Source organism: Dunckerocampus dactyliophorus, chromosome 4 (genome assembly GCF_027744805.1).
Source record: "Dunckerocampus dactyliophorus isolate RoL2022-P2 chromosome 4, RoL_Ddac_1.1, whole genome shotgun sequence".
NCBI lineage: Eukaryota > Metazoa > Chordata > Actinopteri > Syngnathiformes > Syngnathidae > Dunckerocampus > Dunckerocampus dactyliophorus.
The window spans coordinates 9,136,158-9,154,394 of NC_072822.1; the positions used below are offsets into that span (position 1 = coordinate 9,136,158).

General features: G+C 41.1%; 1 protein-coding gene across 2 annotated transcripts; it reads left to right on the forward strand.

The window, feature by feature from the left end:
• The first annotated feature begins 392 nt into the window (after positions 1–392).
• Positions 393–17,985, forward strand: septin5a (septin 5a). 2 transcript variants are annotated; one of them, XM_054773427.1, is made up of 12 exons: positions 393–513; positions 640–653; positions 11,971–12,061; positions 12,249–12,335; positions 12,726–12,849; positions 12,943–13,077; positions 13,149–13,266; positions 13,339–13,440; positions 14,411–14,507; positions 14,595–14,730; positions 14,863–14,965; positions 16,970–17,985. In XM_054773427.1, the coding sequence occupies exons 1-12, from the start codon at positions 468–470 to the stop codon at positions 17,027–17,029; spliced, it is 1,113 nt and encodes a 370-aa protein (XP_054629402.1). In that variant the 5' UTR covers positions 393–467; the 3' UTR covers positions 17,030–17,985. The 2 variants fall into 2 exon arrangements, with proteins under 2 accessions (XP_054629402.1, XP_054629400.1); XM_054773425.1 differs by lacking the exons at positions 393–513; positions 640–653 and adding an exon at positions 7,232–8,830.
• Positions 17,986–18,237: the final 252 nt, after the last annotated feature.

Sequence of the window (18,237 nt, forward strand, 5' to 3'; positions counted from 1 at the left end):
TGTTCAGGTGACTCACATTTTAAAATGTGCTTAGTAATGTGATATGCTGTGATTGTCCATTTCATTAAATCACAAGTCACAACGTGAGTTAAGTCTACAGTGCCTTTACAAAGGTAATGTTCGGTTTTAAGTAGTATTTATCAATATGTTTGTTTTTGTAGCTGTGTACAGTAGAACTGCACCGTTTGTATTAAATGTATTACCTTATGTTAATTATTTAGTTTTTATGAAAATAAGGTACTATTAAAATATAGTTTTTTGCCGGAATCCAGATCATACATAAAGGTAGAGTCCCCAGTTCCTGCTTATGGACTGCTTTGCGATCTAATTGGCTGGGTTGCATTTAGGGGGCGTGGCTTGCATTCTTCATCCATCAGCTCGGCCCTTTCCCATCCTGCTGCGGGCTCTTGAGGCGACGCGAGCGGAGAGCATCTCTTGTGGAGAGTCGGGGCTGGAGAGTGGTCGACATGACGGCCAGCATCAGATACAAGAGCCGTATTCCGGTCAAAACGGGTGAGTCCCCTTCGCGGTTGCGTTTAAATACCACTTTGTGATGCGTTTAATGACAGCTTCTTGTCTTTTTCTGGGCGTCGCTGTGCATCCTTGCACCTGCTCCTCCTCATCCATCATGGCCCACAGAGGACAGCGCCGAAGTAAGATACCGTATTTATTGGCTTTATGTTTGCTGTTTGTGTTGATTTTCAGCTGCTTTTGGAAATGAATTGGATAAATAAGCCAACGTGGAGTGTCTTGTCAGGCATTCTGCATGAGGATGCTGCTCAGAGGAAGAGAAGGGGGAGGAGGAGGAGTGGTGATGGGCTACATTTCATTTTTAGAAGCTTATGTAGAGCAGCATCCATCCTCTCCTCCTTCCTCGGCATTATTAGCCATTTTCAGCTATTTGCTTCCTTTGATTGCCCTTTAGAACATAAAGACAGCTGCAACATTGTGCACTATAGCCTGCAGGGCTCTGTTGACCCTGGACCCCCATGTAACCCCCCTTTCTTGTGTTTGTATGTGCTGAGTGCTTGCAATGGTTGACCATGCATGCATTCATGTGAATTTGACAGCTCCCTACCCCCACTATGACTTCATTATCACAATCAGTCAGACAGAGTGCATATCTGCTAAGATAATATGATTTGATGAGCTAGAAAAACACCACATATGTCTGTTAAGAACAGAAAATGTGGCAGTGAAGGGAAATTTGTCTCTATTAAAATAATGAGTGCACAGCTGAAACTACAAATGACTGAGGGATTAGTTGGCGGCTGACATGGCTCATGTACTGTAAGTCTACAATGGTCTTAACTGTTGAATGACAGTCTAATAGCGGCGATTGACATTAACCCTTTATTCGGCACACAGAAACACCAACAGTGGTGTGAAAAAGTGTTTGCCCCCTTCCTGATTTCTTATTTTTTGCATGTTTGTCACACTGAAATGTAATGAGTTTAATTTGTAAGTTTACCTTTGCCTTACAGCGACACGTGCATTTACACATACTTACCAAATGTTGGCCCTTTACAGCTCTAAAGTACAATACTGTACAAAAATGTAGGTCATATTCAGTATAGTAATATGTGAGTCACTCAACTGGAGGGCCAGCACTTGTAGCTAGAGAAGACCATTTCTGTAGAAATTGTGTGTGCATGCTGAAGATGAACGGAAATGCTGTACGGCGAAAGTGGGCTTGTGGGAAACGTGGAGCTACTTGGGAGCCTGAATGTTGTAATGCTTAGAAATTTGGAATTTCATTTCCATGGGGAATTTTTGGGCCAGAAAATTTTAATTTCCAGGAAAAGTGGTAATTTGTGGAATATGTAAAATCCCTGAATGTTTTGAGTGAGAGGAATGTTTTGGTGTTGGAATGTAGTAAGAATTCTTAAGATCAAAGAGCATTTGTGTTTGGAAAATGTGGGATTTTGTGACAAGTGGGAATTTTGGTGGAGTGGAAAATGATTAGTCCAAATGTCTTGAAGGAGCAAAATGTTTTCATGTTGGAATGGTTTGAATCGGTTGAGAAATGTGGAACTTGTAAAAAAAAAAAAAAAATTGTCCATTCATTTCCAATGGGAATGATGTCACGGGAAATGTGGAATTATGAAAAATATGGGAATTTTTTGGGACTGTGCCAACATATGGCCGGCATGTTCCGAATGAGCTGAACATTTTGATGTTGGAATGGTTTGAATCGGTCGAGAAATGTGGCAGAATAGTAAATATCATGCACACAATGTAATATACAGGACAGTCATTCGTGCTGTGCCCTTGACTGACTCAGCACCCTGTGACCCTGACAGGATAACCAGTGTTATGCATAACGGCTAGACGGAGAGTCCTTGTACTATGTTGTCACCCTGTTGTTGTCATTGCGATTTTTAGGTGCAGCTTTAAATGTGGACTGTGTGTGTGTGTGTGTAGTCGTGCATTAGCGGTAGTTACACATTGAAAGAACAACCCTTCTTGTCTCCCTCTTACACTGCTGTCTATTTTTGCACAGGTGTGTGTTCCCATCTCACTGTTTGTTTGTCAGGTGGTGGTGTTTAGTCGCCAGATTAACCTTTGACACCCCCCATAGTTCCCCTTCTGGAAGATAAGCTACCCAGACAGATTTTCTCTCTCACAAAAATTCACAGTTGGACCAAATCCAGTTCATCCAGAAATTATTTTAGTCGCATGTTATCACTACGCACACACGCACACACACGCACAAGCTTAGAAATATTGCTAGAAGACCGGGATTAGTATGATGGCTACAGAACGGATGAATACAAAAAAATAACCACACAATCCAGTCCAGGCAACTGTCGGAGTCTAAATCAATATTTAGATTACTACACAGTTTTTACTTCTTGTCACTCCCACACTTTATCATCTCCATCTGACCCTGTGGAAAAAGATGAGAGCTGTAGTGAGCGCAACCTAATAGTGCTCACATTTGGTGGAGGTTTCTTTCATCACTTCCTGTGTGCTGTGATACGGTGTTGCCAGGCAACACAGCTTTTTTTTTTTAATGATGTGGTGAAGTAGACGCCGCGGTAGTGACCCATGCACAAGCATGTGTGGTCTGTGTGGGCGAATGCTGAGTGGGCAGTCAACATCACTGACTAAAATTACATTTTTTTGCAATTAAATTTTGTATTTAATTTTGTTTTATGATCTATTGCTCAGTCGTCAAATGGTCTTTTAATATTTTCTGACTAAGAGTGAGTCAGAACCTTTTTGTTTTTTTTTTTACTTTATTTGATTCATGTTATCTTATTTTATTTTTATTTTACTCTATTTTGTTAAAATGTTATACTACTCAAATAGTCAAGTGGTATTTTTAAGAGTTTTAAGAGAGGGGTGTTTTGATTTGATTTTATCTTTTTTTATTTTGGATATATTTTATACTATTAAGGAAGTCAAGTGGTCTTTTTATCTTTTAAACTTATTAAATGGGTCTCTTCCATCATAGGCTTGTTTTGTTTTACTTTATTTTGTTCTTTTTTTTTTTGTCTTACTTTCTTTCATACTGTTCAAGGAGTCAGGAGATTTTCTGTTAAGCGTACTTAATAATAATTGTTAGTTGCAGCCCTATTTAATATTGTATTGTAATTATGTATTATATAATAGTAATTATTCATTATTAATGATATTTATTTTGAGCTTTCTGTCCTTGCTATACAACTATTAAAACGTATGTTGAATTCTCCCATTAGTCAGATACTACATCCAGTACATACTGTATACTGTAGTGAAGTGTATCTAAAATACCAATATTTTAATAATAACACTTAATAACACTAGCTGCAATCTGTATAAATAGTTGTACAATAATTCATTTACTGATTGATTATTCCAGACAGGTGACTATCGGTATCATGAATAATTGATTGATTGAGGATATACTCGTCTATTGTTTCATCACGTTGGTGTCTCCCTGGAGTAGTGAACAGATGTTGAGTGGGAGACATTAGTATGCTCTTTAACACTCCACTCACACACTGCTGACTCAGCTCTTAAAGTGGGGAGCAGCTGCACGGCATCTTGGCTGGAGGGGTAGGCAGGCAGGGGGTGGGAATGGACACCCACCCACTCCTGTGCCCCCATTTAGTGGGTTCAATAAAGAAGAGAAGACTTGACTTGACTCATAAAGGAAACACCCAGTTTTGCCTTGTGCTTACATACAGTGGATTTATCTAGTTCAACTAATTCTAAATAATAATAAAGTTTAGATTCACACGTTCATTTGCAGTGGTGCCCAACTGCACTGCAGCATATGGGCATGTAATGGCATCTCAGGAGCGTTTGCTTCGTCCCCCCCCCAAGTCAGTTTTTTCTGTCAAGGCTGTCCTAAAAAGCTTTCATTAGTTGTCTGCAGGCTGACCCAGATTGCCTTCCAAAAAAAAAAAAAAAAAATCCAAAGTGACCGACGTTATTTGGTCCGCTTTGATAACTTTTGGATTACGGCTTTGCTCTGCAAATACGGATAACATGTCTGAGCTGTAATCCAACAAAACACATGAAGATTGTTACATAATATCTTACCTAGAGTGCAAAATTGAAGGATGTGGGGGGGTCACTTTGATGCATTTTGTGCATTAAGGATGCTGAAACCAATCCAATGTAGGTCAATATACAATAACCTTTCTGAACAAAGCATCCACAAATTAGCTTTGTGTTATAGGTGACAAAGCACATTTGTGTAATATCTAATAAATATCTCATTAATAATGAATTCATTCTATTTTGACTGGCGACCAGTCCAGGGTGTACTCCGCCTCTCGCCCGAAGTCAGCGGGGATAGGCTCCAGCATGCGGCCGCGACCCTAGTGCGGATAAGCGGCACACAAGCACATTGCTGTATTGTTTTAAAGCGAAACTTTCCCTCCTAGACCATGAAAAACAAGAAAGTGTTCAGGTGCAACAATGGATGTCAGTGCCGCACAAGGACCCTGCCAAGTGTTATTTTCACAATAATTGTTGTCATTTTGGGTTATTTGTTCATGAAAGGGTTATTCTATAACCACAAGAGTCCATTGTGCCTGAGGAGGCGGGGCTAGAAGTGGACCTCTAATTACATGCTGTCAGATTAGCATTAGCAAAGAGGCCAGTGGATGCAGACGGCCTGTTCATGGCCAAGCGGAGACATGAAAAAGGGGGCAAGGGGGCGGTGGTTGCTGAGGTTGGTCAGCATCTGTCTTTATGGTGCATCCTCCCCCCTTTATTTATCTCAAGCTCTACTCTTTATGGCCCTACCATATGTGAGGAAGTAGCCAGAGTAGTGAAAGTATCAGAACAATGGTTGGGAGACGGAAATGTTTTGAAAGATGCCCTCAGAGTGGACGTGGTTGCTACAACGACAAAGCGTACATTGCGACAGTGTACAGTAGAGATGCATTACTTACTTGCATACTACAGGTCTACACACATGCAGATGAGAATGGTTTTAGATTAGATTTGGACAAGGACAAGTGACGTAGCTGACATATTGCAGCAACTTTTTGTTGTTGCAAACGGGGATCATTTTGACAACAGGGGTAAAACAGTTCTACTGTGTCGTTGCCAGCTATGCCCTGCAACATTTAATATGTCCTCACAGCACCTACAGAAGTACCATATTGAGCCAAATAGAATAGTCTCTCCTTTATTGCGGTTAATTGGCTCCAGACTTTACCGCGGTAAGTGAATTTTGGCGAAGTAGGTAAACAGCAATGTAATAATCTCTCTGGAAAAACTCCAGGCTTGAACTGGTGGATGGTGGGTCGGCATTCATTTTGTGCTTTTAATTTGATGTTGTTTCTGTCTTAGTTTTACACAATATATAATAAATAAGATAAATTAAATTAGATCGCTATAATGTAGGTATAATGTAAGGTAGTGGTCCTATACTGTATGTGTATTTTAGTTAATGTTGCCATTTTTAGGCATGAAAAAGCTTAATTTGGGCAACAAGTACATACAATTTACTTAAATGTGCTTTTTCTTTTTTTACTAATAATAAGCCGTGGTCAGCCATGAAACATGAATTAATTCAATTAATTAATTAAAGTTTTGAAAAACGCGATTAAGTGAGGGAGTGATGTTCGAACCGCGATGTTGCGAGGGACGACTGCATCTGAATATTTTTTCCCTAAAAGGCAGTCTGAAAAAGTCGTATTATTTGGGGTGCAAAACAACAATTGGCACCAAAACAAAAGTCCTGTCTTCCTTTGACACAGAGACCTGCTGAAAAAAAGAGTTTCTGAAAGGTTGTAAGTTAGTCTATCTATCTATCTATCTATCCATCTATCCATCTGTCCATCTGTCCATCTGTCCATCTGTCCATCTGTCCATCTGTCCATCCGTCCATCCGTCCATCCGTCCATCCGTCCATCCGTCCATCCGTCCATCCGTCCATCCGTCCATCCGTCCATCCGTCTATCCGTCTATCCATCTATCCATCCATCCATCCATCCATCCATCCATCCATCCATCCATCCATCCATGCTAAGTATCTTTGACAGTATTTTTATTGGATTAGACCCATTTGGAATAGGCACAATATTTCCTGCTGTGCCTTTTCGAGCCTTATTTCCTCCAGTGTCTTTAAATGAGTGTTGAAGAACAAGTTGATGGCTGCCTGTTGAGCTCTGGGACAGCGCCCCAGTCCCACTATTCAACATGGCTGCATCGACAACACATTTACACTGTCTCATTGTTCATTTTGAAGACCTGAAGACATCTTCGCACTGCATTTAACTGCGGCGAAACAAGAAAGTGCAAGTGCTGTGTGCAGCCAACTGTAGCGATTAGTTCAATAATATGCAATCCACTCATCATTTAAGACCATTAAAAGCAAATATTTGCTTGTGTGAGCTTCTGAAATGTCAACTGTGTGTGCTTCTGCTGTCTTTTTAGACAGGGTGGGGTTGGGTTTTCGTCAGCGGTGTGTTTGCGATACCTATTAAAACATCTGCTCCTTTTAATTATTAAGACTGAACACGCTAACACGCACTCACTTATTAACACATATGTTGCACTGTCTCCACTGTCACGTAAACCAGGGGTGTCCAAAGTGCGGCACATTTTCCAATTATGGTCCGTGGTTTATTTTTTTTATCCTTTTTGTTAGCCCTTTTACAAAATAAAGAAAATATATAAAAATATCAAAGTAGTCCCCCCGCATCCTTTGATTTTTTTCCATATGTGGCCCTCAGTGGAAAAAGCTTGGACTCCTCTAACTTAAACCAAAACACACAACAGCGTAAGTCCAAAATGACACACTTAGCTTTGAATGATTACAATAGAGTACATGCAGTAAAAAAAACAATCAAGTTGTGAGTGCAATGCTCCCTCCTGTGGTGTGGAGTGGTACATGCAACATGTTGGAACGTGGCGTCCTTAACAGGGTGTGCCTGCCGCCAGAGTTGCCTTGTTTTTTTTCTTTTTTTTTTTACTTGAAAGAGCTACATTGCCCACATCATATGCGGACACACCCACCCATGCACACACACACAACAAACGATCACATCTGGAAGCAATCGCCGGCAGTCTCTATATCGCCACAAAATCCCCCTCCCACTCCTAAAGAAAGGGGTGGAGTCACCATGGCTTCTTTTGCATTACTTTAATTACTGACTAGACTGAAGTAGATGCATTTTACATGATACAACCACAAAGTTTCAATCCTACATTTTTACATCTTTCTATTGTAAATGTTAAGGGTTTTTGTCCAAATAAAATATAGTTTTGATCCGAATATAAGACGACCTGTTTTTGGAAAAATTATTTTAAGACAGGCGTGAGTGACCGGAAGAAAAGCTTTGACTTGCTCGGGGAGAAGTTGGTTGCCATCACCTGTAAATCTCTCGAGCTCGAATATAAGACGATGCATCTGTTTGCATGGGAAAGGATCTGTTTTATATTCGGGTCAATATGGTAGTTACCGTATATTGGACTTATATTGGGGATTGTGCTGAGAACGCAAGTGCCAATATCAGTTTCTTTCACTTTGATGACACTCAAGAGTTTCTTATAAACTGATCCTTATTGGAATCTGATTGGCATGATGATTTCCTTTTTGTGGTATATTTAGTGTACAGTACCATAAATAAGTGGAGGATGCACTGTGGTCTTCGACAGCCGTGCTTTTGTTGTTTTTGTATGGAAGTTAGGCTCCAATCCTATTTGTATTGTTCAGTTTTTGTCTTGTGACTCAACTTGTCCTTTTCCAATTAGGTATTTAAGTTGGGATGCACCTGACAAAGAGGTTGATTGTGATCATTGTTATTGCTGCACGTCCATACCTGCTGCCCGAGATGTTAGGGTTTGTTGACACCCGCCAGGGCCTCTCTCTTTCTGCTCTGCTCAGACAGGTTCTCTCACTTTTCAGCACAGTGGCTCAGTCTGAGGAAGGCTTGACATTTTTAGCTGACTGCTGTTGACACCGAGGGGGGAAGGAGGCAGATGTGAAATGAATGAAGCTCTTTTAGTCCCTTTCTCCCCGCGTCATCCCTCCCTGGTTTCCTCCCACAAATTGGCACCTCTGGCCCTGCTCGCCTCGCTTTCTGTTTTCCCTGCGTGCATGTGGATTCCTGCGTACCTGTCTCAACAAGGGCAGACGCAGCGCTCTAGGGCACAGGAAAAGAAGTCAAAGAAGAGCACATTGTAACAGGGAAGTCGAGAGGGTTTTTTTGTTGTTTTTTTTCTTGTATCGCTGGAGTATTCTGTAACTTTGGGAGAGCAGTGGTGGACACGTTGGCCGCCGTAGCTTTGGTGTAGTTTTAGGATGGATGCCATCATGCTGCAGGAAAAACTGGTTGAAAGGCTGCTGTGCCCACGAGTGAGAATGGCCAGACAGAAGGTAAAAAAAGATCATTTCTCTCTCTTTTCATAGAAAACGTACAGAAGGTGGCTTACATCCACTTTCGTGTTGTTGTTTTGTGTAATCAGCACCAACGGAGGCGAAACCCCACTAGTGTGTAAGGGTCTTCTACGAAGCCACTCACTACTCCCGCCCTGTTGTGTTGAAAGCAATTGTCGCTATCTGACAAGTACTGTATTGACCCGAATATATAAGCCACGTGTCTTTTTTAAGACCCGTTTTGGAAAAAATGTTTTTTTTAGATAAAACCAAAAGCAAAATTGTAAAAATGTATACATTTCTAGACCCCGAATATAAGACAAATTGTCTTGTTCAGACATCGTGGGATGTTGCTTCACTGGGTTCTGTGTGAAATGCACAGGATTTTCTTCCTGTTTTCGAACCTCCAAATTCTCCTGAAAAGGCACTAAAGCACTAATTCACACACACTAAAATTAGCATTTTGACATATTTACTTATTCCGTATTTATTATATACATTAATACTGAAATGAAATACATTTTAGTAGATATTAAGTCCTTTCTATACATTTTAGCTAGATAGCAGGCTTAGCAACATAGATCAACATCCATCCATCCATCCATTTTCCATGCCGCCTATCTTCAATAGGGTCGCGGGGGTATGCTGGGGGCCTATCCCGGCTGACTTCGGGCGACAGGCGGGGTACACCCTGGACTGGTCGACAGCCAATCGCAGAGCACATATAGACAAACAACCATTCACACTATGGACAATTTAGAGTCGCCAATTAACCTAATGTAGGTCAACATATTTTCCTCATGTTTGGTTGTTGCCAAGCACTAGTGATGTGCGATACCACTGATTTTGTTTCTGATCCCTTACTGGGTAAACTTCAGGCTGGTATTGGCGATGCCGATCCGATACCGGTAATTTGTGCAAATTCACCCAACGTATCTGGTCAATTTTAAAATGTAGTGTATTTGTTATCATAGCATAAAGAATACAATACATTTAAGTTATTTGTTTATTTTAAATCCTGAAGTATATTTAGGTTGTGGGGTGATTTATACAACTGAAAAAACAGACGACAAAATCATATAAAATATGTAAAAATGGCATTTTAAACAATAAAAAAAGAAAAGGAAAATAATAAGACCATTCAAATAATGATTAATTATTCAAGACTCCTATAAGAAAACTTTATTGACAATTCACACATGGCTCTGTTTACGGTCAGTCGACGTTTCAGACAAACGTGACCTCAAACGACTGAAGTATCAAAAGTATCTATACTTTGATTTGAGTATCGATTTGAACTTTGCTGTTACCTTGGCAACTTGGGGCCAGAGTGCTCTGCTGCCCCACACAACAAAGAAAGGACAGGGAAATCTGCCTTGGAAACACACACACACACCAAGAAAATTCTAGCAAAAAAAGATGATCTATCTATACAGTATCTATCAGGAAGCTGACTTGCTGCCCAGTCTAGAATAATCTGTGTTTTGTAACTTTTTGGCAATGTGGCATGTGTGTGTTCCATGCAGTGTTTGCCCCCTGCTGGTGGTCTTTCTGTGCTGTGATATGCCACAGTGACAAGTTCTATAAGGATGCTAGCTGTGCCTTTACAAACATTTTGGGGTTCTGGTCAATGTGGTGTCTGTGTGTGCGTGTGAATGTCCTCTGTTGTCCAGCCATCAACCAGAGTGTGTATTTTTATCCGCACACACACTGCTGTGGGGCGGATGTTGATGATGTTCTGTCAGCGAGAACCCAGAGACCCTGTGGTTCTTTACATGATGACCTATCCGGGTTAGAAAAATGGCTGAGTTGGGGTTCTGTTGAAGGTTTTGTTTTGTTTAAGAGAGTTTTGTTAATGCCTTGCTCATGTTGACTCTTCATATAAAGCGTGTACTGTAGTTTTAAGTCGGCCTTTTGTTGTGATAGTGAAGGTTATGCTCCACTTCCATTGTCTTTCACACCACCGACAGTGATAATGTTAGCTTTCTATTTTAGCATGCTTGATGCTGAGCGCTAACACTGTGATTCCAACTTTCAGCTAGAATGCTCGAGACCTCTGCCAAAGATAAACTGCACCTTATTTGTGTTTATATTCGTTAGCTAATTCCTGGTACATGGAGGATGATGTAAGATGGGCAGTGCCATTATAAATGTACTGTAGATGTATGGTTCAATTTAGTGACTACAACTAAGGCTGGGTGAATTGAGCCAGTCCAGGGTGTACCCCGCCTCTCGCCCAAAGTCAGCTGGGTTAGGCTCCAGCATACCCCCAACACTCTACAGAGGATAAGCGGCATAGAAAATGGATGGATGTACAGTCCCAAAGATAACTGATAGTGACAATGAATTCCTGTATCTGCACCTTTTATTCATATTTTCACCAACTGCTACATTCTGTGTGCTGGACAGAACCATTTTCGGACTGAGTTAAAGTTTTGTGTCTAAAAATGCCAGTAAAGTGAAAATAAATAACTGTCTCCACACCTTTATCCAGATCCTCACCAAAGGTTAGTCTCTGGCCCGCGCGTCATGTCTCATTAGTTGGGAAGCTACTGCCCAGTTCATGAAGGATGACTGCAAGACGTTACGATAGGATGGGTGATTGATGACAAACCTGACGATAAATTCCTGAATCTGTCGTCTACCTTGTCCCTCGTGCTACCTATGAAGTCACAGGACTGGCAGCCAGACAGAACAGAACCATTTCGTTCACCCCCAGACACTGTACGCTTTTAGTTCTGTAACTGAACATGCCCGTCTTTGGCCCAAGTGCACCACCCCCTCGCGAGCAAGCTGCTTCCAGGTTCATGGAGGATGACTAAAGACAAAAGCATGAGTGCTGCACTTTTTCATTTTGGGCGCTGAGGGCAGTCTTGCTGATGCCGTAGTGACGGCAATACAATTTCTGTAGCTGCACCTTTATCGCACCAAAACCCATCGCCCCACTGCTAATTTTCACGACTGTACCGTTTTAAATTCTATAAATGAAAAGATTTTGATCGATTGCAAATAAATTCATGTGTCCAGATCCTCACCAAAATGTCACGCGTTCCTCCTCGGTACAGTTTTGCCTGGTCCTGCTAACGCGCCAACATCAGCACCACATAAGATCGTCTGTATTTGTTGGATTTTTTCCCCAGGAGAAGCAGTATGTGGGCTTCGCAACTCTGCCCAACCAAGTCCACAGGAAGTCGGTGAAGAAAGGCTTCGACTTCACTCTCATGGTGGCAGGTCAGTTTGACTAAGCGTTTATTGGCTATAAATGTACACTCAATTGACACTTTATTAGGTAGACTTACACAGTTTCATGTGATTTAATATCCATAACGCCTGCCTTTATCATTGCTTTGTAACGTGTGCTAGCGTACCTAATGAAACTCTGTTTACTGCATGAATTATGTGTGTTGTCACCGTGCAGGCGAGTCGGGCATGGGCAAATCCACATTGGTCAACAGCTTGTTCCTCACAGACCTCTACAAGGACAGGAAGCTGCTGAATGCTGAGGGTGAGTCTCATAATGATCGGCTATGTTTGCCGCTCATCTCTGATTGGTTGTTGGCTGTGCTCGGAGCTCTGCTATTTATATAAGTGGCTAAAGTGTACGTGGTCACGTCACACGGCCGCGGGCAATGACTTCCCCTGTGATTTGCTTTCGCTACAAGCAGATCATATTGTAGACTTCACTCATAGAGGCACAGGCAGAATAATAATGTCCAATGATTCATCGTTTAAAGGCAGACAATATTGTGGTTGTGATACATTCTACTGATTCTGCAAACAGCGCATTTATGTACTACACTCTACCACGCGCAAGAATCATTTTTAGAGCGTTCAATTACAATCAGCACACTTGATGCTCACTTTTTTTTTTCTTTGTCGTCGTCATGGTTGTCAGAGCGCATCAACCAGACAGTGGAGATCATCAAACACACGGTTGACATTGAGGAGAAAGGAGTCAAGCTCAAGCTCACCATCGTGGACACGCCGGGCTTTGGAGACGCCGTCAACAACAATGAGTGGTGAGTTCTTTGCTTCTGTTTGTAACTCGAGGAACTGTAAACGTGTGCGTGTGTGTGTGTGTGCGTGTGTGTGTGTGTGTGTGTGTCCTATAGCTGGAGGGCCATCACAGACTACATTGATCAGCAGTTTGAGCAGTACTTCCGGGATGAGAGCGGCCTCAACAGGAAGAACATCCAGGACAATCGTGTCCACTGCTGCCTCTACTTCATCCCGCCATTTGGTCACGGGTAATAACACACGCACGCACACACACACACACACACACACACACATGCTGAGTGCACATTTCTTTCCCCAGGTTGCGTCCAGTGGATGTTGAGTTCATGAAAGCCCTGCATGAAAAGGTGAACATCATCCCGCTCATTGCCAAAGCAGACTGCCTTACTCCCAGCGAGATAAAGAAGCTGAAGGACCGAGTGAGTGGAAATGCTGCACTCTCACAAGTCTGACTTTAACCCTGGTTCTTACTAGAGTGTGTGTGTCTATAGATACGAGAGGAAATAGACAAGTTTGGCATCAAAGTCTACCAGTTCCCTGAATGTGACTCTGATGAGGATGAAGAGTTTAAACAGTTGGACAAAGAGCTAAAGGTAAATGTCTCGCTATTGACACAAGCAAGCACTATTAGGTAGTGTTTGTCCACCCGAAGGGGTTCCAAGTGTGCCAAGCTTATACCGTATGAGTGACGCCAACCACTGCTGGATGCTCATCGGTTGAGCAGATGATGGAATGGTGGAAATAGACAAGCAACTTGTCTTCATCTCCTGCTAAGGAGTAAATACTTGGGTACTTTTTCTAGTACCTGGTCAGACTGGGTTGCATGTGTGCCAAAAGGATACCATATAGGTCAGTACTGGTACCGGGCCGTTGGTCATTTGGTACCGGGCCGCACAGAAAGAAAAAAATAATTTCCATTATTTCATTTTTTTGGATGTTTTATTTTGAAAAGTGGCCGGATTCTCTCTGTTACATCCGTGTTATTGACGCATGTCCATTGTGCGTGTGCTAACTTTAATCTCATGCCGCACAGATAGACTACTACTGTATTTTTACCATTTTTCTTTCACCTCATATTTCTCAAATGCTGATACTATGTGGGAATGCATAAAGGTAAGTTTTGATGACTTATTGAGTGCTAATGTGCACATTTGTCTCAAGTTAATTCATGCTAGCGCACTGCCTTTTACCACACACGTCAAACAGCCATGTAATAACTGGTCAAAAAAGGTTGGGGACCACCGATATACTGTAGGTGACGTAAACCACTGCTGGTCGAGCAAATGTGTCATTGTGACAATTAAGAATACCACATTTTGCTAAAGGCCTCATAATGGACTACACACCCAGTGTCTGGCCTCACATTGAGATCCAATACAAGAGCTGTGTCAACTATTCCTCCTTACAAAGATAGTCTTGAGAGGTATTGAATTACAGTGTTTATTATTGTGGTTGTTAAATATGTTGCAATGTAAACATTAAGTGTGGATTAGCATGTAAAATCTGAATGCTGTGAATGCAGTTTAAATCCTAACCTCTGTGTGTGTGTGTGTGTGTGTGTAGGAGTGCACCCCCTTTGCCGTGATTGGCAGCAACACAGTGGTGGAGGCTCGAGGGCAGCGAGTGCGAGGGCGACTTTACCCTTGGGGCATCGTTGAAGGTACGCCTTCTGATTTAAGTCTGGATGCGGCTTTTGTAAACTTGGAAGTGGAGTATCGATTGATTACAAATGTGTTTGTACCGGCAGTGGAGAACCAGTCCCACTGTGACTTTGTCAAGCTGAGAAACATGCTGATCCGCTCGCACATGCACGACCTCAAAGACGTGACCTGCGACGTGCATTATGAAAACTACAGAGCGCAGTGCATACAGGAGATGACCAGGTACACTGTCTGCTGACACATAACCCACAGGATCAGTGTTTTGTACACAAACCTATCACATAACTGCTGATGCATTCAGACTTCAGTGTGGGTTTTCCTGCTTCACTTCTCGTCCGCCTCTTTCTCTGTCAGTAAACTGTCTCAGGACAACCGTATGGAGAGTCCCATTCCCATCCTGCCGTTGTCTACCCCGGATGTGGACACAGAAAAACTGATAAAAATGAAAGATGAGGAGGTGAGACAGCAAAATGAATAATGAACACTGATTCTTTTTCCTTTCTTTTGGAAGAGGGGCAGCTGTCACAGCATGTGTTTTATTATGCTTTATAAAGTGTGTGAAATCACAGCCAGAGCCAGGGTTAGACCTACTGCTCTATATTTTATTTTGAAATGACTAAACAATTTAATTTAAGAACATATACAAGTCGCACTGGACTATAAGTTGCATTTTTAGGGGGAAATTTATTTGATAAAATCAGAGACCGAGGGCAGACATTTCATCTTGAAAGGCAAGTTATACTTATGACGATAAAATGGAGAACAACAGCCTAAATAGGTGCTATGCTAACGTAACATGTAGTTATTCAGATAAATATAGCCTAAACAAGCTGCAAAGTCATCTATATTCATCGCCTTGGCAACAAACCTGGTCGTGGAGACGTACCTGCACTGTTGACAAGCCTCTCCCGGCAGCACATCGCTCAAGCACCCTTTTGTGAACTTGTTCCGCTAGCTGTGGCCGTCGAGCTTTTAGCCCGCCATCAGCTTTTTTTTCTCCTTCATTGCAGTGAACTCCAAACTTTCTTTCTCCTGCTCGATTATCCTTTTCGGCTGCATATTTCACTACTTGCAGCTTGTAATCTTGCAGAATATGATTTTCTTTTTAGGGGCATTGGTGGCTGTCATGCGCATGCAACGTAAGGGGGCCGCTGCAGCCATAGACTGTTAAGGCAATTTTAACCAATCAGACGCCGATGACGTTATTTCCGTAGATGAATCATAACTAACATGACGATGTACAGTAGAAGCAATCACAAGCTTCACACGCCATTCCTCCAAAATAACAACATGCGTGTGAAAGTTGTCCCACCAGCTAGAGTTTCAAAAAAAATGTGGCCGGAGTTTTCCAAATGCTCAGTTTTTAATGACAAAAACCTCCGTACGCATGTGGATGAGAGAGGCCAAAAAGAAAAATATGCGGTTTTAAAATATCTGTATTCGTGTGGACAGGGCCTCGGTTGTCTTTATAAGTTGATGTTTACATTGTAAATGTTCAGCGATACAGGACTGATAGGAGTAGCAGATACTGGCACACAAGCCTAGAACGCCCTCTCGCTGATGTCGCTCCGGAGTACAAGTCGCAGGACCAGCCAAACCATGAAAAAAAGTGCAACTTATAGTCTGGAAAATATGGTTTTTATATATATATATATATATATATATATTTTTTTTTTTTTTTTTCAGTTACCATATCAGAGTTGCGATTTCACATTATTGAATAAACTCTGATCTTTCGGACTCCATTAACTGATGTGGAATTTTCATTGTAAATTTCAAATTGAAATAAAAAACAGAGCACAGTCAGTCTCGAGCTGGTCTAGTAACTTTTTCAGAATATCTTTAAATATACACTGATCAAAAAACTAAAGGGAACACTTCAACAACACAATGTAACTCCAAGTCAGTCGCACTTCTGTGAAATCAAACTGTCCACTTAGGAAGCAACGCAGGTTGACAAACAATTTCACATGCTGCAAGTGGAATAGACGACAGGTGGACAGCAAGACACCCCCAATAAATACATACAAATAATAAATACATTAAATATTTAATAAAATTAAAAAATATCTTTTGTTGTCAGCACATTCTACTATGTAAAGAACAAAGTATTTATAAGAATATTTAATTCCTTCTGATCTGGCATGTGTTATTTTAGTGTTCCCTTCATTTATTTGTTGCATTATATATAAAGGAGAAAAATGTATATTGTTTATGATAGTATTACTGTTGTTATTCATACTTTTTCTAAGTAAAATTTAATTACCTTCAATTAACACTGTACCCCAAATGAACTATGTCAACAGTCACTCATGAAAATCTACTGTATATGGGGGTTGCAGCTAAAGATCCAAACTAGAACTTTGGTGCCATAACATCGACATATACTGGCTACTATAACTTTACTAAAACACATTCATGAAACAACCGTCTAACCTGTTCCTACTTTTTGTGTGTGTAGTTGAAGAGGATGCAGGAGATGCTGACTAAGATGCAGCAGCAGATGCATGAGAAAGACTAGTGTTTGGCTGTGCTCCAGCGCTACCTGCTGTCCCCTTGAACAACAACTTCAGACATTGAACGCAACACAACATTGTTTTTTGACTGGCTGTACATTTGTCTTTATTGAGTTTGGTGCTTTTGTACAGGTCATCTGCCTTTTTCGTTTGCTTTTTGTTTCCCCACCTCTCCCGAGCTGTGGTTTAACATAATTCTCGTGTATGATAAATGCCTAATTTAAATCATGAATCAGTGTAACTAATTTATAAAAACAATGCTAGCCTTTACGGATATTTTGTCAGGGTATTTGCAAAATGTTTTTCTTGGTGACATTTGAATTTTTTATTCTGTGAAAGTGTGTGAGAGTGTGAGTGTGTGTGTGTGAGTGAGTGTGAGTGAGCCATTAATCTCTTCTTGTGTCCATACCTTTCTTATTTGTCTTTGCACATCAGATGTTCATAAACTTTTATTTGAATCATGTCAAAAAACTCTTTAGTCAGCTTTTTTTTTAGCTGAGCTAAAGATGCACTTATTGCCAGAGGCGATAACTGTGAACGCACATAATAATAATAATTATTATTATGATGAGAGGTTGCTTGTGTAAGCATGCTGCCGCTACTCGTATGTGCTGGTTACTCTTTACTGCTTCACAGATAACTTTTTTTTATTTTTATTTTTTTGCAGTGTTGATGCTTCTGTTTTTTTTTTAATCCTTGAAAGCGTGTTACTGAATTCTGCCCATGAAGAAGAACAGTGCGAGTGAGTGAAAATAAAGGAAAACGTGCATCTTCTGTCCAGTATGACAAATAAATATGTTTTTCGTCATTCTGTGCATTGTTATTGTGAAGAATATGGGAATTGTGCATCTTTTCCACTTGTCGGAGTTGCTGCTGCTTGGAAACTACAGTGTGTTCTGAATCAGTTATCTCCAATAGCCATTCTTCCTCTGCAGGGTACATCATCCTGTATCTACACGTTACTGTATATAAAATAAACAAAGATAAGAATGCATGTCTATATAATGTCTGTATTCCTTAGCTGGAAAACGTGATCGTTAAGTAAAAAGTTTCCAGGTTTCACAGTACAGGTCTAACTTGGGGTGGAGAGATGTTACTCTGCTTCCTGACTGCCTTTCTTCATTTCCATGAGGGCACATGCTTATCTAGAAAGTTCTATCTAATTTAACCGAAGACTATTTGTTGAGGTGCCCTTCAGCATCCGTGTGTGTTT

What these genes read in the sequence shown, in the direction of transcription:
- septin5a (XM_054773425.1), top strand. Translation starts at nt 8,756, where the DNA reads ATGGATGCCATCATGCTGCAGGAAAAACTGGTTGAAAGGCTGCTGTGC. An exon ending in ATCCCGCCATTTGGTCACGG is followed by an intron (nt 13,078 to 13,148) that starts GTAATAACACAC and finishes TTCTTTCCCCAG; the next exon opens with GTTGCGTCCAGTGGATGTTG. An exon ending in AGTTGGACAAAGAGCTAAAG is followed by an intron (nt 13,441 to 14,410) that starts GTAAATGTCTCG and finishes GTGTGTGTGTAG; the next exon opens with GAGTGCACCCCCTTTGCCGT.